Source organism: Melospiza melodia, chromosome 16, assembly GCF_035770615.1.
Source record: "Melospiza melodia melodia isolate bMelMel2 chromosome 16, bMelMel2.pri, whole genome shotgun sequence".
NCBI lineage: Eukaryota > Metazoa > Chordata > Aves > Passeriformes > Passerellidae > Melospiza > Melospiza melodia.
Genome location: NC_086209.1, coordinates 1,079,796 through 1,099,014, shown reverse-complemented (window position 1 = coordinate 1,099,014; position 19,219 = coordinate 1,079,796). Strand labels below are relative to the sequence as shown.

Below are 19,219 nucleotides of genomic sequence, written 5' to 3'. Positions count from 1 at the left end.
CAAGGCAATTAGAATGGGAAATTATTTTGCAGACCCCTGGAGCTGGCTCCCCAACAAAGATGTTTCCCCTGGTCCTGCTACACAGCCCAGAGGGTGCTAACATTGGGGGTTGCAGGGAGTGGGAAATTTTTTTCTGCCCCATCAAAACTTTGGGAGAATTTGGAACCCTACTCAATGGAACAGGACACTCTGACTCATACTCCCATAATCAAGAGGTATGTATTGATAGCACTATGAGTGTCCCCCAGGGCCATGGCATTACTTCCACCACAAGCTCAACACCCACCACGCAGCTCGTGCTGTGCACCCCGGGTGAGGTGTGCCAGCACCCACTGCTGCCACAGCCTCCCCAGCTACCCCTGCCGGGGCAGTGCTGAGCCTCTGAGAGCTGTGATGGCTCCTGGCACTGCCAGCTGCTGCTGTCTCTGCTGATCTCAGCCGGGAGAAGAGCCAGCAGCTCCAGTCCACGGCATTTCCCTCCAGCTGAAGCAGCAAGCAGAGATCTGTCCTGCAGGTGGGAGGCACAGTATGACACGGTGCCCTCCTCACAAGGTGCCAGAATGCCCAGTACCTGGCCCCACAGAGACCGGGGGGCAGAAACGTGGCAGCAAAGAGGTCCCTTCCCACATTGTCGGGTGCAGGGTGTTTGTCTTTTCTGCAGGAACAGCCGCCTGGGAGGCACTTCAAGGAGCCTTTCCCTTCCTCCTCACAGAGTGAATGGCCGGACATTTGCCGAGATTGAGATTACAGCACACATTTATCTGGATTTCTGTCTCACCGTGTCTGGCAGAAAACTGGGGGCACTTTGGAAACCTTGTCAAGCCCCGTTCCTGTGCCCAGGGGGAACAGGCGGGAGGGAAGGGGCTGTCAGTTTCTTTGCCAGCACCGGGATGCCAAGGCACGGCTCACCCGTGACAGGGTGCCCTGGGGGAAGTGTTCGTGCGCTGAGAGTGACCCAGCCGTCCCGAGCAGCCTCTGGCCCTGGGCAGCAGGCTAAGGGCGAGTGCCCACGTGCCCGCCGAGCGCCGGGACGGGCAGGGCAGAGAAGCGAGCCATTGTCCCCTGCAGCGCCAGCCCCGCCCGCCGCCGAGCCCCGGCTGGTGCCAGCGGCCGGTGGGACACGGCGGCCGGGCCATGGCCGGGCTGCTCCGGCGGGCGGTGACCGCCGTCCTCCTCTGCTTCGCTGTGCGTCTGGAGGCCAGCCCGGAGCTGTCCGGTGAGTCAGGGCGAAGGCGGGCGGGAGGGGGATGCTGAGAACTGCGCTGGTAGGATGGGAGAGACAAGCGACAGCACTTTGGTGGGGCAGGGACAAGTGAGGTATAAACTATGGCAGGCCAGAGTGAGTTTCCCCAAAATGCTAAGGCTTCTTCATCTCCGCACCGCGGTGTTCTCTGAAAACACACTGCACACATCCCACAGCCCTGGGGTGCGTGAGAGTGGCTCCCCAGCTCCGCTGAGCTCTCTCGGACGGTTTGCAGGCAGAAATTCAAAGAAACAAACATCAAGCCAGTCCCTGAGCTTTGCTGAGCATCCCCTCAGCCACGCTGCTCATGTCCTCGGTGCTGGGCAGTGTGTAGAGCTGAAGGCGCATTCAGGGCTACCCTGCCAGCCTTCCCTGCTCGGAGGAGAGGGAAGAGTTGGGTTGAAGCTGTACCTGGTCCCTAGATGGAGCTGGTGGCTGTGCCCCAGCTAGAGCACTCATGAGCAGGGGTGCTGCAGGGTCCCCTGCCAGAGGATACAGCATGAGGCAGAAGCTCTCCCCAGGGCTGTGCCGGTGAACCTTATAGGTGTAGACAAAGCAGAAATTTGGGATCCCTTCTGTCCCAGCTCTTTGAACAGTCAGGACAGGTGCAGGCAGGCTGGGCACCAGGCATTCCCCAGGGATCATCTGAAAACAGCCATGCACGCCTTCCGTCTCCTCAGCTGAGCCCAGGTGGGTGCAGGGCTGATGCTGCAGTGTGGGCTGTGGTGAGGAGGATGTGATTTCATCGGGGCAGAGCTAACGGCACAACCACAGCACCGGAGATTGAGTCAGCTGTACTGGCAGGAATCACTCACAAAGTCTGCCTACAGCCTCCTTGACATGGCTCCACCCAAAAACCATCTTCACAACTGCTCACTGACCCAAAAGGGTGTGATGGAGAAACCTCTGTGGCAATGTTTGAGCCTCAATTTTAAAATACAAACCACTGGTGCCTGCAGCTGGCATGACAGCAGAATAGGGTGGCTGCCTCAAGGCTGGATTTGGGGAAACCCATTTCTTCTCATATTTCTCCCCTGACTTGCCTGCCATCCCTAGGATTTGTCTGAGCCCTCTGCATCCAAGGTTGCCCAGCAGTGGGGAGTTTAGGCAGCCCTACATCCAGCAGTGTTGGGTGTGGGTTGGGTTTGGAGTCAGTGCTAGGCAGAGGTCAAGGCCAGGGTGGCTCTGAAACCTTCAGGAGCATCTGACTGCTGCCAGGTATGGGCCTGATGCAGAGGAAGGGGATGGGGGCTGGCAGCCTGGGCAGGGTCCTGTGCCCCTCACAGGCCCCAGCATCCAGTGATATGGGGCAACCGGAGGAGAGGGACAGGACAGTTTGTCCTGTCCCCTCTTCATGAGCTCTGCACTCCAAGGGTCTGATCCAGCTCTGTGCCATTCAAAGAGCATCTTTGCATCTGGAGCTTTGACCTGGCTAGAGCACCTTGTCTACTGCCATCTACCCTCCTGTACTTCTCCTTTCCTCTTTCCTCCATCATGCAGAGAGGCAATTGAGGGCCTGCTTCTGGGATGCTGTGGCCACCCACTTGCTCATCCCAGTTTGTGAGGGATAATGCCAAGGGAGAGATTCACTCCAGGCTGGAGGCAGCTCCCAGCTGCACCCGCTGACATCCCAGGGAGGGATGCTGACTGCAGATGCTGAAGGGTTAGTGGCAGCACTGAAGGTGAAAGGGGCCCTTTGTGCTGCTGAGCCTGGCACCAGTTTGCAGGGGTGGGGGGGGTGCTCCCACCTTCTTGTCTCGGTTTGGAGGAGTTTGACACACTGGGGGCTGGGGGACAGGGTGCATGTCCTGCCCTAGGCCCCAGCACTGGCCTGGGGCTGAGCTGCACATTCCTCCAAAGACTCCAGAGCTGGGGTCTGGGGTCTGTGATCTGCTCAGCAGCCCCATGTTGCCCTGCTGCAGTCTCCCAAGCCTCAAAATAATGCTTCCCCTTTGGTTATGATGCTTCCTCTTTCGTTTTGTTTTATTCAAAGATGCAAAGTGCTTCATTCAGGGCCTACACATCACATTTTGTCAGCTTTTCTTGCTTCCTCAGTCTTCTCCAGCAACTGGTGTCTGCTCAGAGCACCTGGCAGCTTGAAAAGCTCTTACTAAAACAGACTCCTTGCCCATCCAGTACAGCCAATGCTAACTGGAGCCAATGCTGCATGTTAAGCCCTTGGAGAGACTGCACAGGACAGTCCCACTTTGTTGTCCCCTGTAGGGAAAACAACAGGTGCAGTAGTTTGGGACATGAACTAGGCAGGATTGAAAGGAAGAAGCATTCTGTGATGGGAATTCAAGGAGGGAAGAGCCAGCTCCCATTGAAAGGGTTGTGGGCCAGGAATAGTTTGCAGCAACACACTGGGCTTCTTCAGCAGAGACCTGAGGTCAGCTGGGCTCAAGTGATGACTTTGTGGCTCACACTCATCCATACTGACCCAGCCAGCTGTGGGAGCTTGCAGCAGCCCCTGGACCCTTCTCTCATCTGGCTCATGGCTCAACTTGTGACAGACTTGTGACAGAGAGCATCCTCCTCACCCGGACTCCAGGGATCATCACTGGGGGACCATCTCTGGCTCACTCTTGTTCTCTCCTCACCATGGCCCCATAACAAGCCTAATTTTCTCTAAACACTTGACAACTCCTTACAGGATTTGTCCATCTTCTCTGACTTGCTGTGCTGCCTCCATCTTTCCTTTCCTGTTGCTAACCAGCTCAGCTATTCTGTGCTGCTTTCCAGGCTCCTGGCAGCAATGCTGTATGCAAGGTTTGCTGCAAGCCCATCTTCTCTGCTGCTGTTCTTCTCTGATCTTGTTCACTCCATAAGTGCCTCATCCCAAGATATACTAACTGCCACCAGCACTTGGGTGCCCAAGTGCCACCATTGTGGCCCTGGTGTCACCTCTGGACAATGCCACCCCTGCTTTCCCCTTCCAGGGTACCTGCGCAAGGTGCTGAGGAACCACACTGCCCACACCTGTGATGGAGAGCAGCTCCTCATCGTCTGCCCTCGCAAAACCACCATCAGCATCCTCGGGGCCTTCTATGGGCGCCGAGTGCCCAGCACCAACCTCTGCCCCAGCCCCGGCAACGCCTCCCAGGAGAGCACCGAGTGCACGTCTGCCACTGCCCACCTGGTGAGGGAGGGATCCCGGGGCCAGGCTGCACAACCCTCTGTTTCCACATCACTGAGATGCCTGCTTGGCCTGGGGGGCTGCAGGCAATGCAGCCTCACCATTCCCTCAGGAGGTTTTCATCAGCATCAGGATTATAGAATAATGGAATCAAAAAATCACAAACACTTCTTGGACTCTGTTAGGTTTGGTGCTGAGACCACTTCTCTGGGGAGCCTGTTCCCAGCCACCCTCTGTGAGAGGAACCTTTTTCTGACATCCAGCCTAAACCTGCTCTCACACAACCCCAGCCCGTTCCCTCGGGTCTTGTCACAGGTCACCACAGAGGAAAGATCAGTACTTGCTCCTTCTCTTCCCTTCATGAGGAAGTTGTAGATTGAAATGAGGACCCCCTCAAGACTCCTCCAGGCTGAACAGGCCAGGTATCTTCAGCCAGTCCTCATAAGGCTTCCCCTCAAGGCCCTTCACAGTATTTGTTGCCTTCCTTTGGATGGTCTCTAATAGTTTCATATCTTCCTTATATTATGGTGACTAAAACTACACACAATATTCAAAGTGAGTCTGCCCCATGCAGAGCAGATGTGTACAATCCCCTCCCTGGCCTGGCTGAGCCTGATTCCCCCCCAGGACAAGGTTGGCCCTCCTGGCTGCTAGGTCACTGCTGACTTATATTGAGGTTGTGGTTGACCAGGACCCGCAGCACACACCCAGTCCATACACCCAGGGTTGCCCCTTCCCAGGTGCAGAATCCAGCACTTTCCCTTGTTGAATTTCCTGTGGCTGGTGATTGCACAGTCCTCTAATTTCTTGAGGTCTCTCTATGGGACCTCCCTGCCTACAAGGGAGTTAGCAGTTCCTCTCAGTTTTGTATCATCTGTCATTCACTGTGGGGCCCTTTTCCTAGACCATTTTTGGAAGTTAAGGGTGAAAGAGATGTTCTGCCATGCATTCCAGAGTAGAGCCTGGCACAGGCGGCACTGCTGCGTCCTGAGATGGCTTTTGGAGCAATCCCACAGGAAGCAGCAGGCTCAGAGAATGCCCTGGAATCTGGGGCTGGCCTCTGGGAGAGGGGCAGTGCCATAGCCAGGCTGTTGGGTTCATGAAATGAGACAGGACCCCCTGAGATGCTGCACTCACCCCTGTGGCTGCATCCCCTGGGGTTGGCACACACAGTAGGCAGCTGCCAGAAGCAGCTCTCATCTGTGCTGGCAGGTCCCAGGGACTGGATTAGTGAAGCAGACCAAAGGGGTGCCAGTTTGATGGCAGCAGTTGGTGCAGGGAAAGGGTAGGAAAGCAGAGGCTGACCGAAGAAAAGAGATGAAACATCCCCAAAGCTAATGCAAATGTCCCTTGATGGGGACATCATTTCATATGCTGCTTTTCTAAGACCCTGCTCCAGCTCCTTGCTAGGGCTGGGGCAAACCTGCTGCAAAGCCAGTGACTGCAGCTGCCTACAAGAAAAGGGAAAGAGCCAGTGCCCTACTTAGGAGCTCACAGGGCTCTCCTGCTTGGTCCTGCTCCAACCATACATCCCCTTCTGGGATTCTGCATGTTCCAGGAGCTCTGCAAGCACCAAGCCAGACCATGCTGGCACAGCACCAGGCTGGTCCTATGCCCCATCCTGCAAACACGGGTCAGGATCCCCCTCTCTGCAGGATGGAGAGTATGGCCTGGCAGAGGTGCTTGGAAACTGAAGGGCAGGTCTGAGAGCAGGTCTGTATAGCTCAGGTTTATACTGGGTAAAGGTAGGGTGGCCATGCTGGCACAGGGCTGGAATACATGCTGCTGCTTAAGGAGCAGGGATGTCTGGAGCAGAGAGCAAAGAGAGCAAAGCTGCGGCCAAAGCTCAGCTCTGCTTAGGCAGCAACTGGGAACAGAGATTGCTTGTATTTCCTTAGTGAATTTCCGTTCTGGCAGGCAGTGAAGACCAAGCGGAGGCTCAGTCCTGAGCTGGGCGGGAGGGTCAGGGACAGAGGAGGATAATGAGAGACGAGAAGACGCTCCGTTGTGGGCGCTGGAATCCCCGGGCTTGAGTCACGAAGCAGCAGCAAGGGAATAAACCTCTCCCTTCTGCCGGCAGCCTCTGCTCCGCTACGGAGCCACTGCTCTGGGACTTGTGGGGACAAAGAGGGGAAACGGAGGGGCAGGGAGTCCCACAGCCACCCAAGGCCGGGCTACCCAGGGGCTCCCGGCAGAGCCCAGGGCCCGCCTCGGCTGCTCGCGGGCCGGCCCCGTGCGCGGGAGGGGAGAGGGGCCGCGGCCGCCTCGGGCACGGGCGGGGCCCGACCGGCCCGTGGCTGAACGCTCGTCCCCACCTTGCGGCCACGCGGGGACATTGCACGGACCGCGGGGACATTGCGAGCCCAGGGAGCCGCGTCAGCGCGCGCCGGCACGGGTGTTAGAGACGCGCGGTCCGTTATAGCGTGGGACGGTGTGGTATCGCACGGCATGGCATGGCATGGCATGGCATGGCATGGCATGGCATGGCATGGCATGGCATGGCACGGCACGGCGCGGCGCGGCATGGCACGGCACGGCACGGTACGGCACGGTACGGTACGGTACGGTACGGTACGGTATGGTATGGTATGGTATGGTACAGTACAGAATGGTACGGTACAGAATGGTACGGTACGGTACGGTAGAGTACAGAATGGTACGGTATGATACGGTATGGTACAGTACAGAATGGTACGGTATGATATGGTACGGTACGGTATGGTATGGAATAGTATGGTACGGTATGGTATGGCAAGGTACAGTATGGTACAGTACAGTATGTTATGGTGCGGTACGGTATGGTACGGTATGGTATGGTATGGTATGGTACAGTATGTTATGGTACAGTACGGTATGGTACAGTACGGTACGGTACGGTACAGTACAGTACGGTATGGTATGGTACGGTACGGTATGGTATGGAATGGTACGGTATGGTACGGTACAGTACGGTACGGTATGGTATGGAATGGTATGGTACGGTACGGTACGGTATGGTATGGAATGATACGGTACGGTACGGTACGGTACGGTACGGTACGGTACGGTATGGTATGGTATGGTATGGTATGGTATGGTACGGTACAGTACGGTACACTACAGTACGGTATGGTATGGTGTATGGTATGGAATGGTATGGTATGGTACGGTACGGTACGGTACGGTATGGAATGGTACGGTACGGTACGGTACGGTACAGTACAGTACGGTATGGTATGGTACGGTACGGTATGGTATGGTGTATGGTATGGAATGGAATGGTATGGTACGGTACGGGACGGTACAGTACGGTATGGTATGGTATGGTATGGTATGGTATGGTATGGTATGGTATGGTATGGTATGGTATGGTATGGTATGGTACAGTACGGTACAGTACAGTACGGTATGGAATGGTACGGTATGGTATGGAATGGTACGGTACGGTACGGTACGGTATGGTATGGTATGGTATGGTATGGTATGGTATGGTATGGTATGGTATGGTATGGTATGGTATGGTATGGTACAGTACAGTACGGTATGGAATGGTACGGTACGGTACGGTATGGTACGGTATGGTATGGTATGGTATGGTATGGTATGGTATGGTATGGTATGGTATGGTATGGTATGGTATGGTATGGTATGGTATGGTATGGTATGGTATGGTATGGTACAGTACGGTACAGTACAGTACGGTATGGAATGGTACGGTATGGTATGGAATGGTACGGTACGGTACGGTACAGTACGCTATGTTACTGGGATGCCAGCACAGGTAGTAACAGCTGTGTTGGACACACAGGTCAGTGGGTGCAGGAGGGGAAATGGCTCAGGAACAGGCACTGGAATTGGGATGTCTGCATCAGGCGTGGGCAGGAGCAGCTATGGGACACTTCTGTAGGGTGAGAGGCCACTTCCCTGAGCATGGTGATGGAAGTGATGCACAGGATGTGAGAACAGCCTCAGGATTTCTCACCCAACTCACACCTGTTCCACTCTGCTCTCCAGAAGCTGCTGGCTGAGTGCCAGGACCAGCAGTGGTGCCAGTTCTCAGTGCACAGCCAGGTCTTTGGGCCAGACCCATGCCCTGGGACACACAAGTATCTCATCGCTTCCTACAAGTGCCGGCCAGGTGAGGTGGAGCACGGTCTGGGCATGGGCTCTCCCTGACCTCAGCTGCTCAGAAAGGGGCAGGGAGGAGAGCATGGCTGCTCCTGCACCCCGCAGCCCTATTTCAACCCTTCCCTTGGCCTAAGAGAGGTGATTCAGGATGCATCAGGGCACTCAGCAATGTCACTCCCTAGGGAACCATCGGGTCAAGACCGTGTGCGAGAATGACAAGCTCAGGCTGCAGTGTCGACCAAAATCCATCCTGGCCATTTATTCTGCAAGTTATGGACGATTCCTGCGGGGCAAACCAGAATGTGATGTCTTGAACACTGGAGAACCCCATATAGGTATGCCAAAATGGTTTGAGACAGAAATGGGGCAGGAGTCATGCAGAGTGTGGCACAAGTCCACCACTGGGCTGTACCTGTGTCCCTTGGCCTCTGCTGGCTGATGCCCAGCAGGGAGGGGCAAGCAGCTCTGCCCATGGGTCCATGCCTCATGTCTCTGCAGAGTGTGTGGCTCCAGATGCTCTGCGCAGGGTCTCCAAGAAGTGCCACCGCAAGGGGAACTGCACTGTGGCTGCTGACAAGGCCACCTTCGGAGACCCGTGCCTCCCTGGCATGAAGAAGCAGCTGCGAGTCTCTTACACCTGTGGTGAGAGCTCCCCACAGAGCCAGGGGCATGGGGGCCACTGGTGGAGTGTCTCTGCCCACCCCATGCCAGGCAGGCAGGGGTATGGGACCCCCCAGGGAAGCAGGAACTGCAGGGGAGGAGCAGGGTGGTGATGCTTGGTGTGTGCTCTCCTTGCAGTGCCCAAGCAGCTGCTGGAGGAGGTGGGCCCTGACACCTCGGACCCTTTCCTGCTCTCGGACTACATACACGGTAATGTGGGGGGAGGAAGGTTACACCACAAGCAGTGTGGCACCATGTCTGTGCTGGGGTGAACCAGCCCTTCCATGGTTTGTCTGCATCCCTGGTACCAGCCTAGCATCCCCGTCCCATGGTGGAAACCATCCCTTGGTCAGTGCCTATTCTGAGGGGATGGAGGTGGCATCTACTGGGAGCAGGGGAGAGGAAGACACACAGGGTCATCCCTGTGGACAGCAGACACTTGTGCAGGAAGGATGGAGTGTGGTATGGGGAAGGACAGGCAGGAGCAGGCACCCGGGACACGGGGCACTGAGAGCACCTCGTGCCTGAGCCTGCACCCCCTTGTCACTGCAGGTGGCTGGTACAAAGGGCCCAGGTTCTCCAGGCTCCAGGAAGACCGCATGATTTTTTCTAGCTCTCTGGCAGCTTTTGCTCACCTTTGGGGTATGTGCCCTCCCTGGGTCTCATGCAGCACCTGGGGAAACAGGACAGGCTGGGGGGGTGGCTGACATCACGGATGGCCCCAGCTCAACCCAGGGCTCATCTCAGAGGCAGCCAGACCCCAAACCTCTCCAGCAGGGCCAACAGGCACACAAAGGAGCAGGGCACCAAGCACCCATGCTGGGTTTGGGGTGGACAGGTAGGGTGGGAGCTCAGAGGTGGAACGAGCCTCAAAGACCCACAGCATCAAGAGTCACGGTGTGGCTACAGTCCTGCCTGTGGACCTTCCTTTTCCAACAGGCCGCATTACCCAGTGGCTCTTTTCCTTCCTGCCCTGTCTGCAGGCCCTGATGGAGACCACCTCTCTGCAGGCAAAAAATTCCCTTGCCAGAGGAAATTACTCATTTAATCCCACAAGGAATTATTCTTTCCCCTGCTCTGCCTACCCCACATCCCAGTGGAGGTTTCCTTTGGGGAAAGGCCCATTTCAGGACTGGTGGATGCTGATGAGGGTCTAGGTGACACTTCCATGATCACTGGGGCAGGGTCTGTCCTATCTCTGCAGCCTGGGTGGTGAGGGCATCCCTGCTCCCTCCTCTTACTCCCGTATGCCTGGCAGAGGGGCTTTGCAGGCACTGATACCCCGCAGACTGCAGAGCAGTTTGTACCCCGGTGTCTTTCTTTCCTTTTCCCTTCAGGTGTCCCAGAGAAAGTTGCCCTCTACTTTCTTTGTGGAGTCTCAGGAGGCCTCATGCTGCTGCTGTGCATCATCAGCCCCAAAACAACCTTCCTCCAGGAGGTGGGGGAGGCTCTCAAAGACCCAGAGCTGGGCAGCAGCTCAGAGCTGGGCAGGACCAAGCTGCGGGATGAGCAGGATGAAGACATCCCTGATGACAGCTCCTCAGACTCCTCCTTCCGCCGCCTCACCCGCACCTACCGGGCCACTGACAGCATCTTCGGCCCCGAGCTGACGGCAGCGATGGAGGGAGCAGTGGAGCACCAGGGCCACAGTGGGGAGGAGATCTGGATGCCCAAGGAGTCAAGCCCATATGCCATACACAAGATCAAATCGGCCACCAAATAAGAACTGGAAGAAAATGGCTGGAGTGCAGCAGAGGGGTGCGGGCTCCGTGGGATCCAACATCAGAGAGACATAAGAGTTTGGGCTCCTTGGGGTGACTGGACATCCTGAGCAGCAGCAGGGTCATGGCAGCTCCAGTGTGTCCATCAATCTACTGCTCCACCAGCTGGGTGTGACATGCAGACTCTCAGTGTGATGAGGGGCTGTGTAATGGTTCTGTGGGCCATGGGCTTCTTTGCCACAGATGCCACTAACCCTAACCTAACCTCCCTGTTCTCAGCTTGCATTGTCTGGCTCTAGAGTTTAACCCTGATCAGCTGTGCCAAGCCTATCTTGAGCCCTTTGAAGCTGCTTGCTCCTATTTCTCCTTGGGTACTGGCTTCCACTCCTGGTGCTGCAAACACACCCTGCACTTAGGCACTATGTCAGCAGCAGAGAGGCAGGAATGGCCAGGACATAGGAAGAGGCAGGTGGAGTGGGTGCGCAAGCACAGCGGGCATCACCAGCACAGCCCCCCAGGGTGCATGCCATGCAGCCCTCTGTGCCAAGGGAGCTGCTCCCCAGGCTGGGGCCATTGGCAGCTCAGCATAACCACAGGCTCTCACTACCTGCAGGCATTCAGGAGCTCTGTCATCCCCTGTGGCTCTGTGCTTTCCTCTCTATTTTCCCCAGTGGCAGGAGACCCCAAGTTTTAACTTGCTGTGTTTTTTTCCAGTGAATAAATGCAACAGCTCTTAGGCACAATATCTCTCCCTGACCTTGGTCATTAATAATGAAAAGGGGAAAAAGAACAAGGCAAAGTTCAGCCCTCCCTGTGCAGAGAAGTACCTTGCCTCCCATCAGCACTTCTGGCACTAGGCCATGGAAGGCAACAAGCTGGGCCTGTTTTACCACAGGAAAGAATACGGGGAAGGGAAAGGGGAAAAGCAGTCCATCTGGGACCCAGGAATGATGCTTCCCTGTACTCGCTGCTCTTCTTCAGCCTGGGGCTTCCTCTCTGGCAAGCAATCCTGGAGCAAAGCTCCCCAGATACTGTGCAGAGGGGCTTCTCAGCAGTCCTGCGGTGCCAGGAAGCCACGCTGGGGCTGGGGTCTGCTCCAACTCGAAAAGGCAGCACAGGCTCTTTTAGTGCTGTGGGAAGAGTCTGGATGGAAGCAGAAACCCAGCTTTCCTCACGAAAGGGACATGCCAGGCACAAATGCTCTTGAGTCAGCACACAGCAGGAGTCTAGCGAGAGGAGCCAAGGACCTGCATTCTCCCTGATCTGGGGGTTTGCTGGGGGAATGTCGGAGCTTGTGGAGGTCTCACCTCCAGCTGCCCCCCAGCATCCATAGATTGTGAGCAGGACTGAGGCCACAGCCTTGCCTCAATACTTGGACAGCTGGCACAGCTCCTGCTGCACACCCATGGCTTCACCTTGGCACTTCTTGCTCTCCTCATCTTTTCCCCACACACCCCACGTCCAGGGGCAATTTCAGCTTTCATGGTGGGAGTCATACCCCTGAAGCAGGGCTGGGATTCCCAAGAGCTTTTCCAGGAGCACCAGCATGGCAGTGCTTTGGAGACTGGAAAAGCCTGTTTCCCAGGGCCAAGCCTGGGCAGGATAGGCAGACGTGAACCTGTCCCAAAGCAGGCAGCTCATCCCAGCCTCCACAGGGCTGTGGGCAGACTTGGAGGGGAGCTTTGGCTGAGGATCTTATCCCACAGGATAACCACTGGCAGTGGGATGTGTCCTGGCTCTGCCTGGCTAGTATGCACCCAATCTGTATTTCTGACTGGGCTATGCACTGCTTTAACATGCACAGGGAAAGGCAGGCTCCTGGATCCCACAGGATCCCAAACCAACAGCAAGCAAGCCCCAGGGAGCACCCAGGCCAAAGAAGGAAGCAGTAACACAGGGGGAGCTGGGTCTGGAGAGGACAAATGGCCAAGGAGGGAACAAGGTGGGCTGGGGCTGCAGCAACTCTGACCAGTTTTGGGGACTGAAGGGACCCAAGATGTGTGGGACCCAGGTTTAAACCTCCACTTAACCTGTGAGCAGAATTCTGCTCCTGGCTGTCCATGATCCAGGTCTTTCTGCTGGAGATGTGTCAGAGCTGCCTGCATGCAGCCAAGCCATGTGCCTGATCCTGCCCACGTAGCCCTTGGGCAGCAGGTTTAAATCCCCCCAGATGCTGGCACTGCTGTATTTCCCTAGCCAGGGGTTCATCAACTCCACCCACAACAGCAGCCCGTGAGTGTGCATTTATCTGAAAGGATTTTCTTTGGTTAAACGTAGGAATTTGAAAGGTTTTTCTGGGAATCTGGTGGCCAAGGGAAGCTCTCCTCTGCTGCAGTGCTGTGCTCTGCTGAGTTCACCTCAGCGGGGGCTTCACTTGTGCTAGAGCTCAGTGTAATGCTAAAGCCCCCAGGAGCTACTGAGGGCACAGGACCACTGCATGGTGGTGGCATGAAAGCAAAGAACTGTGCTGGAAACTCGCAAAGGAGCAGAGTGATACACTGAGCATCAAGGATACAAACATGGATCATGCGTCTCACCCATGAAAAGTGGGTGGCTTTTCCAAGACTAGTTTATCAAGGAACAAAGCAAGCTGTGGGTGTGAGTGACAGTCTCCTGCATTCCTTTCCTGATACATGAAGTTGACTCCAAGCCAACTGACAGCCTGAGCAAGCCTTTTCTGAGCTCTCCCTGCCCGGCAGCCAGGCTGCATGGCACGGCTCTCCCCAGGAACTGCAATGCCTCAAGGCTGGTCCTTGATAGAGGTACAGCGCTCTTACCCTCAGCAGATGTTCGATGAGCGGCCCGTATCTCGTACAAGCCCATATCACAGTGACTCTGGCGTGTGCCTTGGTAACTCTGACCCTGTCGCTGCGGATGATGGGGCAGTCCCAGCGAGCCTCACCCTGAACTTGGTCAGTCATGCCCGTACGACACCACATGAACGCTGCTCCTGTGCTACCTCAGACAGTGAAAGTAGGGTTAGACGAGACATAAGAAAAATATCTTCCCTGTGAGAAGTGAGGGTGGGCAGGCCCTGGCACAGGGTGCCCAGAGAAGCTGTGGCTGCCCCTGGATCCCTGGCAGTGTCCAAAGCCAGGCTGGACGGGGAGCACCCTGAGCTCGTCTAAAGTGTCCCTGCCCATGGCAGGGGGCGGAACGGGTTGAGCTTAAGCTTAAGGGACAGTTTGGTCCCTTCCCACCCAAACTGTTCTGTGATTATCCGAGCGATCCGAGCCCTCTGTTCCCGACGTTGGGTTAGGAAGGTGCACGGCCAGCACACCCTGTCCCACATAACACCCTGTCCCCCAGCCCGGTGGGAAAGGGCAGCCCCTGAGGCCTCGGACCCACGGCTGCGGACGGGGGCGGTGGACGCAGTGGAGCCAGCCGCCCGCGGAGGCCGCTCCACCCGCCCCGAAGGACGGCAAGGACGGCAAGGCCGGGGCCGCTCCACCCGCCCCGAAGGACGGCAAGGCCGGGGCCGCTCCTCGGCCGCCCCCACGCTGCGGCCCGGCCTCCACGACGGCCTCGCAGAACGGATTTAAACGGCGCCCGCTCCCACCAATCGCTGCCCGCCCGGCTCGGCGCTCGCCCCGCCCCTGCCGCATGCTCGCCGTTCTATTGGTCATCGGCGTTGAATTTTAAACCCTGCCGCCCTGCCCCTTAGCAACTGCCTCCCTCTGAGCCCGCCGATTGGCCGCCGCCTGGCATCGCCTCGCACTGATTGGGCGAGGCTCGGCCAGTGCTGGCCGGCCGCTACCGAACTGCTACTTTCAAAAGCGCCGGGGCCGGAGGTGCGGCACAGCGCACCGGGCATGGGTGAGTGGGGAGGAGACATCCCGGGCATGGGTGAGTGGGGGGATCCCCCCCGGCTGCGGGAGAGTGGGCAGCGCTGGGGCCCGTAGTTGATGGCAGGCGTGGGGACCCTGGAGGATGCAAGGGAGTAAGGGTTTCCAAGATCCCCAGCTTCCTGGGAATTCCGGGGGATGCAGGAGAGAGGGGAACTTTGGGACTCCCGACTCCCCCAGGGGATCCTGAGGGTTGTGGGAGAGTGGGGATCTCCAAGACCTCCAGCTCTCCGAGGAAGTGCAAGCCCTTGCATCCTTCTCTGGGAGGCAGGAATCTAGGAATTGCCTGTCCCCCCTGCCATCTCACCCAGCAGAGTGCTTTTGGTGGGGGTCTTTGGGGTCTGTGTCCCTTCTTCCCTGGGAGCACCTCTAGCCAGATTTGTCCCGAGCCTGGGCTTGTCTTGGGGCACCACCCACCTGCCGTGCTCAGGAAAGGGATCAGTACTGATGTGCTAACCCCCAGGAGGGATAAACCTCCCCCTGTGCTGCCTCAAGCTAGGAGGGTGTCCCTGGAGGCAGGTGGGCAGTAGCCTCCATCACATCATGATTTGCCCCCAGCTTGCTCACAGAGACCGAGGGAAAGGATGCCATTGCCACGCAATGCCAAGGTGCTGAGCACCAAGCAGTCCCGAGCAGGCAAGGCAGGGCCTGCTGCAGAGAACGTCAATCCTGAGAAGGTGAGCACGGAGCCAAGGAGGGCTGTAGGGGGGGCTCCTGTGGGGCCGCTGACCACCAACTTCTAACAGCCTCTACTGCAGGAGGAGAGCAGTCATGCCAAGCGGTCTTCGTCCTCACCCCAGGGCGGGCCCAAGAAGAGATCAGCGTTTGGAGACATCACCAATGTGAGTGCTTGTGTGAGGGTGGGGGCTCTGGTACCCCCTGTGAGCTCCCCATGGTGGGGGGCGTGCCCCATGCCCATTAGGAAGAGGAGAGGTCTCCCTGCAGGGCATACCTTGCTTTCTGCTGTGCAGCCCCTGTATGCCCCTGTTCTGACCAAACAGGCTCGCAAGAACCAGGTGGTGGCAGGGAAGAAGGAGTCTGCGAAGGTTGCTCCACCCAAGGCGCAGAAGGCACATAATACCTTAGGGGTGGCCAAGAACAATGAGATCAACCTAAAAAAGTGAGTAGCTGGGGGCAGGGGTTTGCTGCAAACTTATCCCATGGGGACAAGTAGTAGGGGCTTCCCTTGGGTGATGGAAGCTGAGCCAGATGCAGGAGGGAACTAGTAGATCTTCTATAAATGGCATCAGGTTGTGGCAGGAGAGGGTTAGGTTGGATATTAGAAAAAATTTCTTCCCCAGAAGGGCTGTCCAGGCCTGGCACAGGCTGCTCAGGACAGTTGTAGAGTCACCTTCCATGGAAGGATTTAAAAGTCATGTGGATGTGGCCCTTGGGACATGGTTTAGTGGTGGGCATGGCAGTGCGGGGGGAACTGTTGTCCTCAGTATCTTTAAAGGTCTTTTCCAACCTAAGTGGTTGTAGGAGTCTATGGGGATATTTCAGGGGTGGTTTTGCCCCTTCCTGAAGCAGCAAGTCTCTGGAAGGCCACTTTTCAGCCAAGAAATTTGGTCTTCTCCCAGCAATGATTTATGCTCTTTTCCTTCCCAGGTCAATGAAGAAAACTCCCCCAACAGCTCCTGCAGAGCCCAAAGTGGATCCTGTGCCAGAGAAGCCGGTGTCTGTACAGGAACCGAAGCCCCCTGAGCAGAGGGTAGGGACCCTGGGCTGCAGCATTGCCCCAGGCCCATCACAGCACTGCTCTGTGGCTGCCACCAGTGGTGCTCTGGGCCTTGGAGAGACTTCAGCCAGGGTGAGGGAAAGCTGGGGAGGGGAGGGCAAAGTGCACCACCATCTTCCTTCAAGAATCATCTCCTGGGAAAGAGTGGGGCAGGGACTGCAGGGTGATGAAGGCAGGTGGAAAAGGGGTGTGCAGAGGAGCAGCAGCCTTGCCCCAACAAGGTGACTGGCACTTGCAGGGCCTCCCCCTTACTGCTGCCTCTTCCATACCAGCAGGTGCCAGCAGTGGAGGACATTGACAAGGAGCAGCTGGGTGACCCCTACGCCAGTGCAGAGTATGCCAAGGAGATCTTTGAATACATGCGGGAAAGAGAGGTGGGTGATGCCTGTCCAGGGGGTGACAGCCCTGGCCAGGGAAGGAGTGACTGCAGGCAGGGCCACTGACTGCCCAGAGGCTCTGACCACTGCACAGGGTGAGAAGGGGCTTGTTTGAAGGTGGAGATATTTGCCCTGTCCCTGACAGCTGGCTCTTTGGCAGGAAAAATTCATGCTTCCTGACTACATGGAGAAGCAGACAGACATCAGTGGGGACATGCGTGCTATCCTTGTGGACTGGATGGTGGAGGTGCAGGTGAGAGGGCACAGCTTTCTGCAGAGCACCCCCTGTGCTGCCTTTGGCATGTGTGACCTCTGTGCTAGCGGAGGTTCCTGCAAGCATTCCCAGTGTGGAGCTGATCCTCCTCCTGTGTGGGCTAGGGATGAACATACATCCCTCCCTCTGAGCCTGGCCCATAGCCACCCCTGGCCTCTGTGAGGCCTGGAAGGGGCTGGCCAGGCCTAACTTCTGTCTGACACTCTGTTCTGACCCCCACTCTCATTCTTGAAGGAGAACTTTGAGCTGAACCATGAGACACTGTACCTGGCTGTGAAGCTAGTAGACCACTACCTGGTGGAGGTGGTGAGCATGAGAGAGAAGCTGCAGCTCATCGGCTCCACTGCCATCCTCATTGCCTCCAAATTTGAGGTGACTCTTTGTGTGCTCTCCTGGGGTGCAGACTCAGAGGGGATGTGCCTCTATGGTCCCTGGAGGGGGTTTAGGGAAGGCCAGGTTACTGCCCTGAGAGCTGCCAGGGTGGCATGTCTGTCATGTTCCTCCTTCCTGTCCCAAGGGCTGCAAATACAGTCATGATGGGCTGAAACCTGTGTGCTGGTGTCCCTGGAAAGCCAGCTTCTCTCTGCTCTGCATAGACCATCAGGACACCCTAGTTTACTTAATGCAGGCATGGAGCTCAAGCCAAGGGCTGGAGGAATATGGACATGACAAAAGTCCCACAGGGTGTTAACAGTCCTTGCTGAGTCCAGCAGCGCGTGAACACTCATAGGGCCTGCGGGGTGGCTGGGATCTCCTGAGTGAGGCCAGGATGAGCTCCCACTGGGGTGCTGAGCAGCTGTGCCCCTACAGGAGCGGTGCCCACCATGTGTGGATGACTTCCTCTATATCTGTGATGATGCCTACAAGCGAGAGGAGCTTATTGCTATGGAGATGAGCATCCTCAGCACCCTCAAGTTCGACATCAACATCCCCATCCCCTACCGCTTCCTGCGGCGCTTTGCCAAGGTGAGTGCATTCAGAGGGTGGGCTGGGTGTCCTCAGGCACCCCTTCTGTTGGCTCCAGGGGACAGTGACTCATCACTGGGGCTTCAGGCTCCCAGCTGGCAGCAAGGAAACTTCGTCCAGGTCCCCTCAAAAGGGTTCAGGGTGTGAGGATGGTGGTCTGTGACAGGCTGGGTGTGTGTAATCCCTGACCTGTGCCCCAGAGGCTGTATTCTAGATCCTAGAAAGGCTGGGAAGGGGAGCAGCATTGCTCAAAAGGCTGAGCCTTTCCCTGCCCTCCGGCTGCAGTGTGCCCGTGCCACCATGGAGACGCTGACGCTGGCCCGCTTCCTCTGCGAGATGACCCTGCAGGAGTACGACTATGCCCGCGAGAGCCCCTCCAAGCTGGCTGCCAGCTGCCTGCTGCTGGCCCTTACCATGAAGAACCTTGGGGGCTGGGTGAGTACTGTCCCTGCCGAGGCACCCTGGGAGGCACTGCAATGGAAAGTGAGTGGGGTGATGCACTAGGGCTATGGTCAGATCTGGATGCTGATCAGGGATGATGATGACTGTCGTGTCATTGAGGACACAGCTTAGCCCCTGCTGTCCCTTTGCAGACCCCTACACTGGAGTACTACAGTGGGTACAGTGCCCAGGACCTGCACCCCCTGGTGAAGAGGCTGAATTTCCTGCTCACATACCAGCCCCGTGACAAGCTGAATGCTGTGCGCAGCAAGTACTCACACAGGTGAGAGTCATGGGGCTCTGTCTCAGGCCTGTCCCTGCTGCAGGGAGTGGCACCACCGGCGTGCACCCCGGGCCTCTGCAGGGATCTGGGAGCACTGGTGGATGGGTGTGGGCTGTGCTGGAGCTCTAAGCCAATGTGTTCCTTCCAGGGTCTTCTTTGAGGTTGCCAAAGTCACCCCCATGGACATGCTCAAGCTCGAGGAGACACTCACTAGCTCCTAGCCCTACTCTGTGAATAAGCCTGTAAATAATGGGGTACCCTCAAGCAGGGTGGTACCATGTACATAAGTAATAGTAATTTTAACTGAGGAAGAGGCGGGGGGGGGAAAAAAAGTCATGTGTAGCTGTTAATAAAATGTGTTTGTTGTACATGCTGGCACTGGAGCCCCAGCAATGTAACTTCCCTGTGTCGTGATGAGACAGAGGGTG

At 56.8% G+C, this 19,219-nt stretch overlaps 2 protein-coding genes across 5 annotated transcripts; both read left to right on the top strand.

Moving 5' to 3' along the window:
• Window positions 1–1,101: 1,101 nt before the first annotated feature.
• On the top strand, window positions 1,102–11,610 carry LOC134425533 (protein eva-1 homolog C-like). 2 transcript variants are annotated; one of them, XM_063170198.1, is made up of 8 exons: window positions 1,102–1,216; window positions 4,183–4,382; window positions 8,373–8,496; window positions 8,669–8,821; window positions 8,985–9,128; window positions 9,285–9,356; window positions 9,699–9,788; window positions 10,484–11,610. In XM_063170198.1, exons 1-8 carry the CDS (start codon window positions 1,135–1,137, stop codon window positions 10,867–10,869), a joined length of 1,251 nt encoding a protein of 416 aa, XP_063026268.1. In that variant the 5' UTR covers window positions 1,102–1,134; the 3' UTR covers window positions 10,870–11,610. The 2 variants fall into 2 exon arrangements, with proteins under 2 accessions (XP_063026268.1, XP_063026267.1); XM_063170197.1 differs by lacking the exon at window positions 9,699–9,788 and having other exon boundaries at window positions 1,124–1,216.
• Window positions 11,611–14,619: 3,009 nt separating this feature from the next.
• On the top strand, window positions 14,620–19,169 carry CCNB3 (cyclin B3). 3 transcript variants are annotated; one of them, XM_063170910.1, is made up of 12 exons: window positions 14,620–14,683; window positions 15,271–15,389; window positions 15,471–15,554; window positions 15,714–15,832; window positions 16,321–16,423; window positions 16,723–16,824; window positions 16,988–17,080; window positions 17,336–17,473; window positions 17,912–18,067; window positions 18,353–18,502; window positions 18,661–18,791; window positions 18,940–19,169. In XM_063170910.1, exons 1-12 carry the CDS (start codon window positions 14,680–14,682, stop codon window positions 19,010–19,012), a joined length of 1,272 nt encoding a protein of 423 aa, XP_063026980.1. In that variant the 5' UTR covers window positions 14,620–14,679; the 3' UTR covers window positions 19,013–19,169. The 3 variants fall into 3 exon arrangements, with proteins under 3 accessions (XP_063026980.1, XP_063026979.1, XP_063026978.1); XM_063170909.1 differs by having other exon boundaries at window positions 15,459–15,554; window positions 16,726–16,824; XM_063170908.1 differs by having other exon boundaries at window positions 15,459–15,554.
• The last annotated feature ends 50 nt before the right edge of the window (window positions 19,170–19,219 follow it).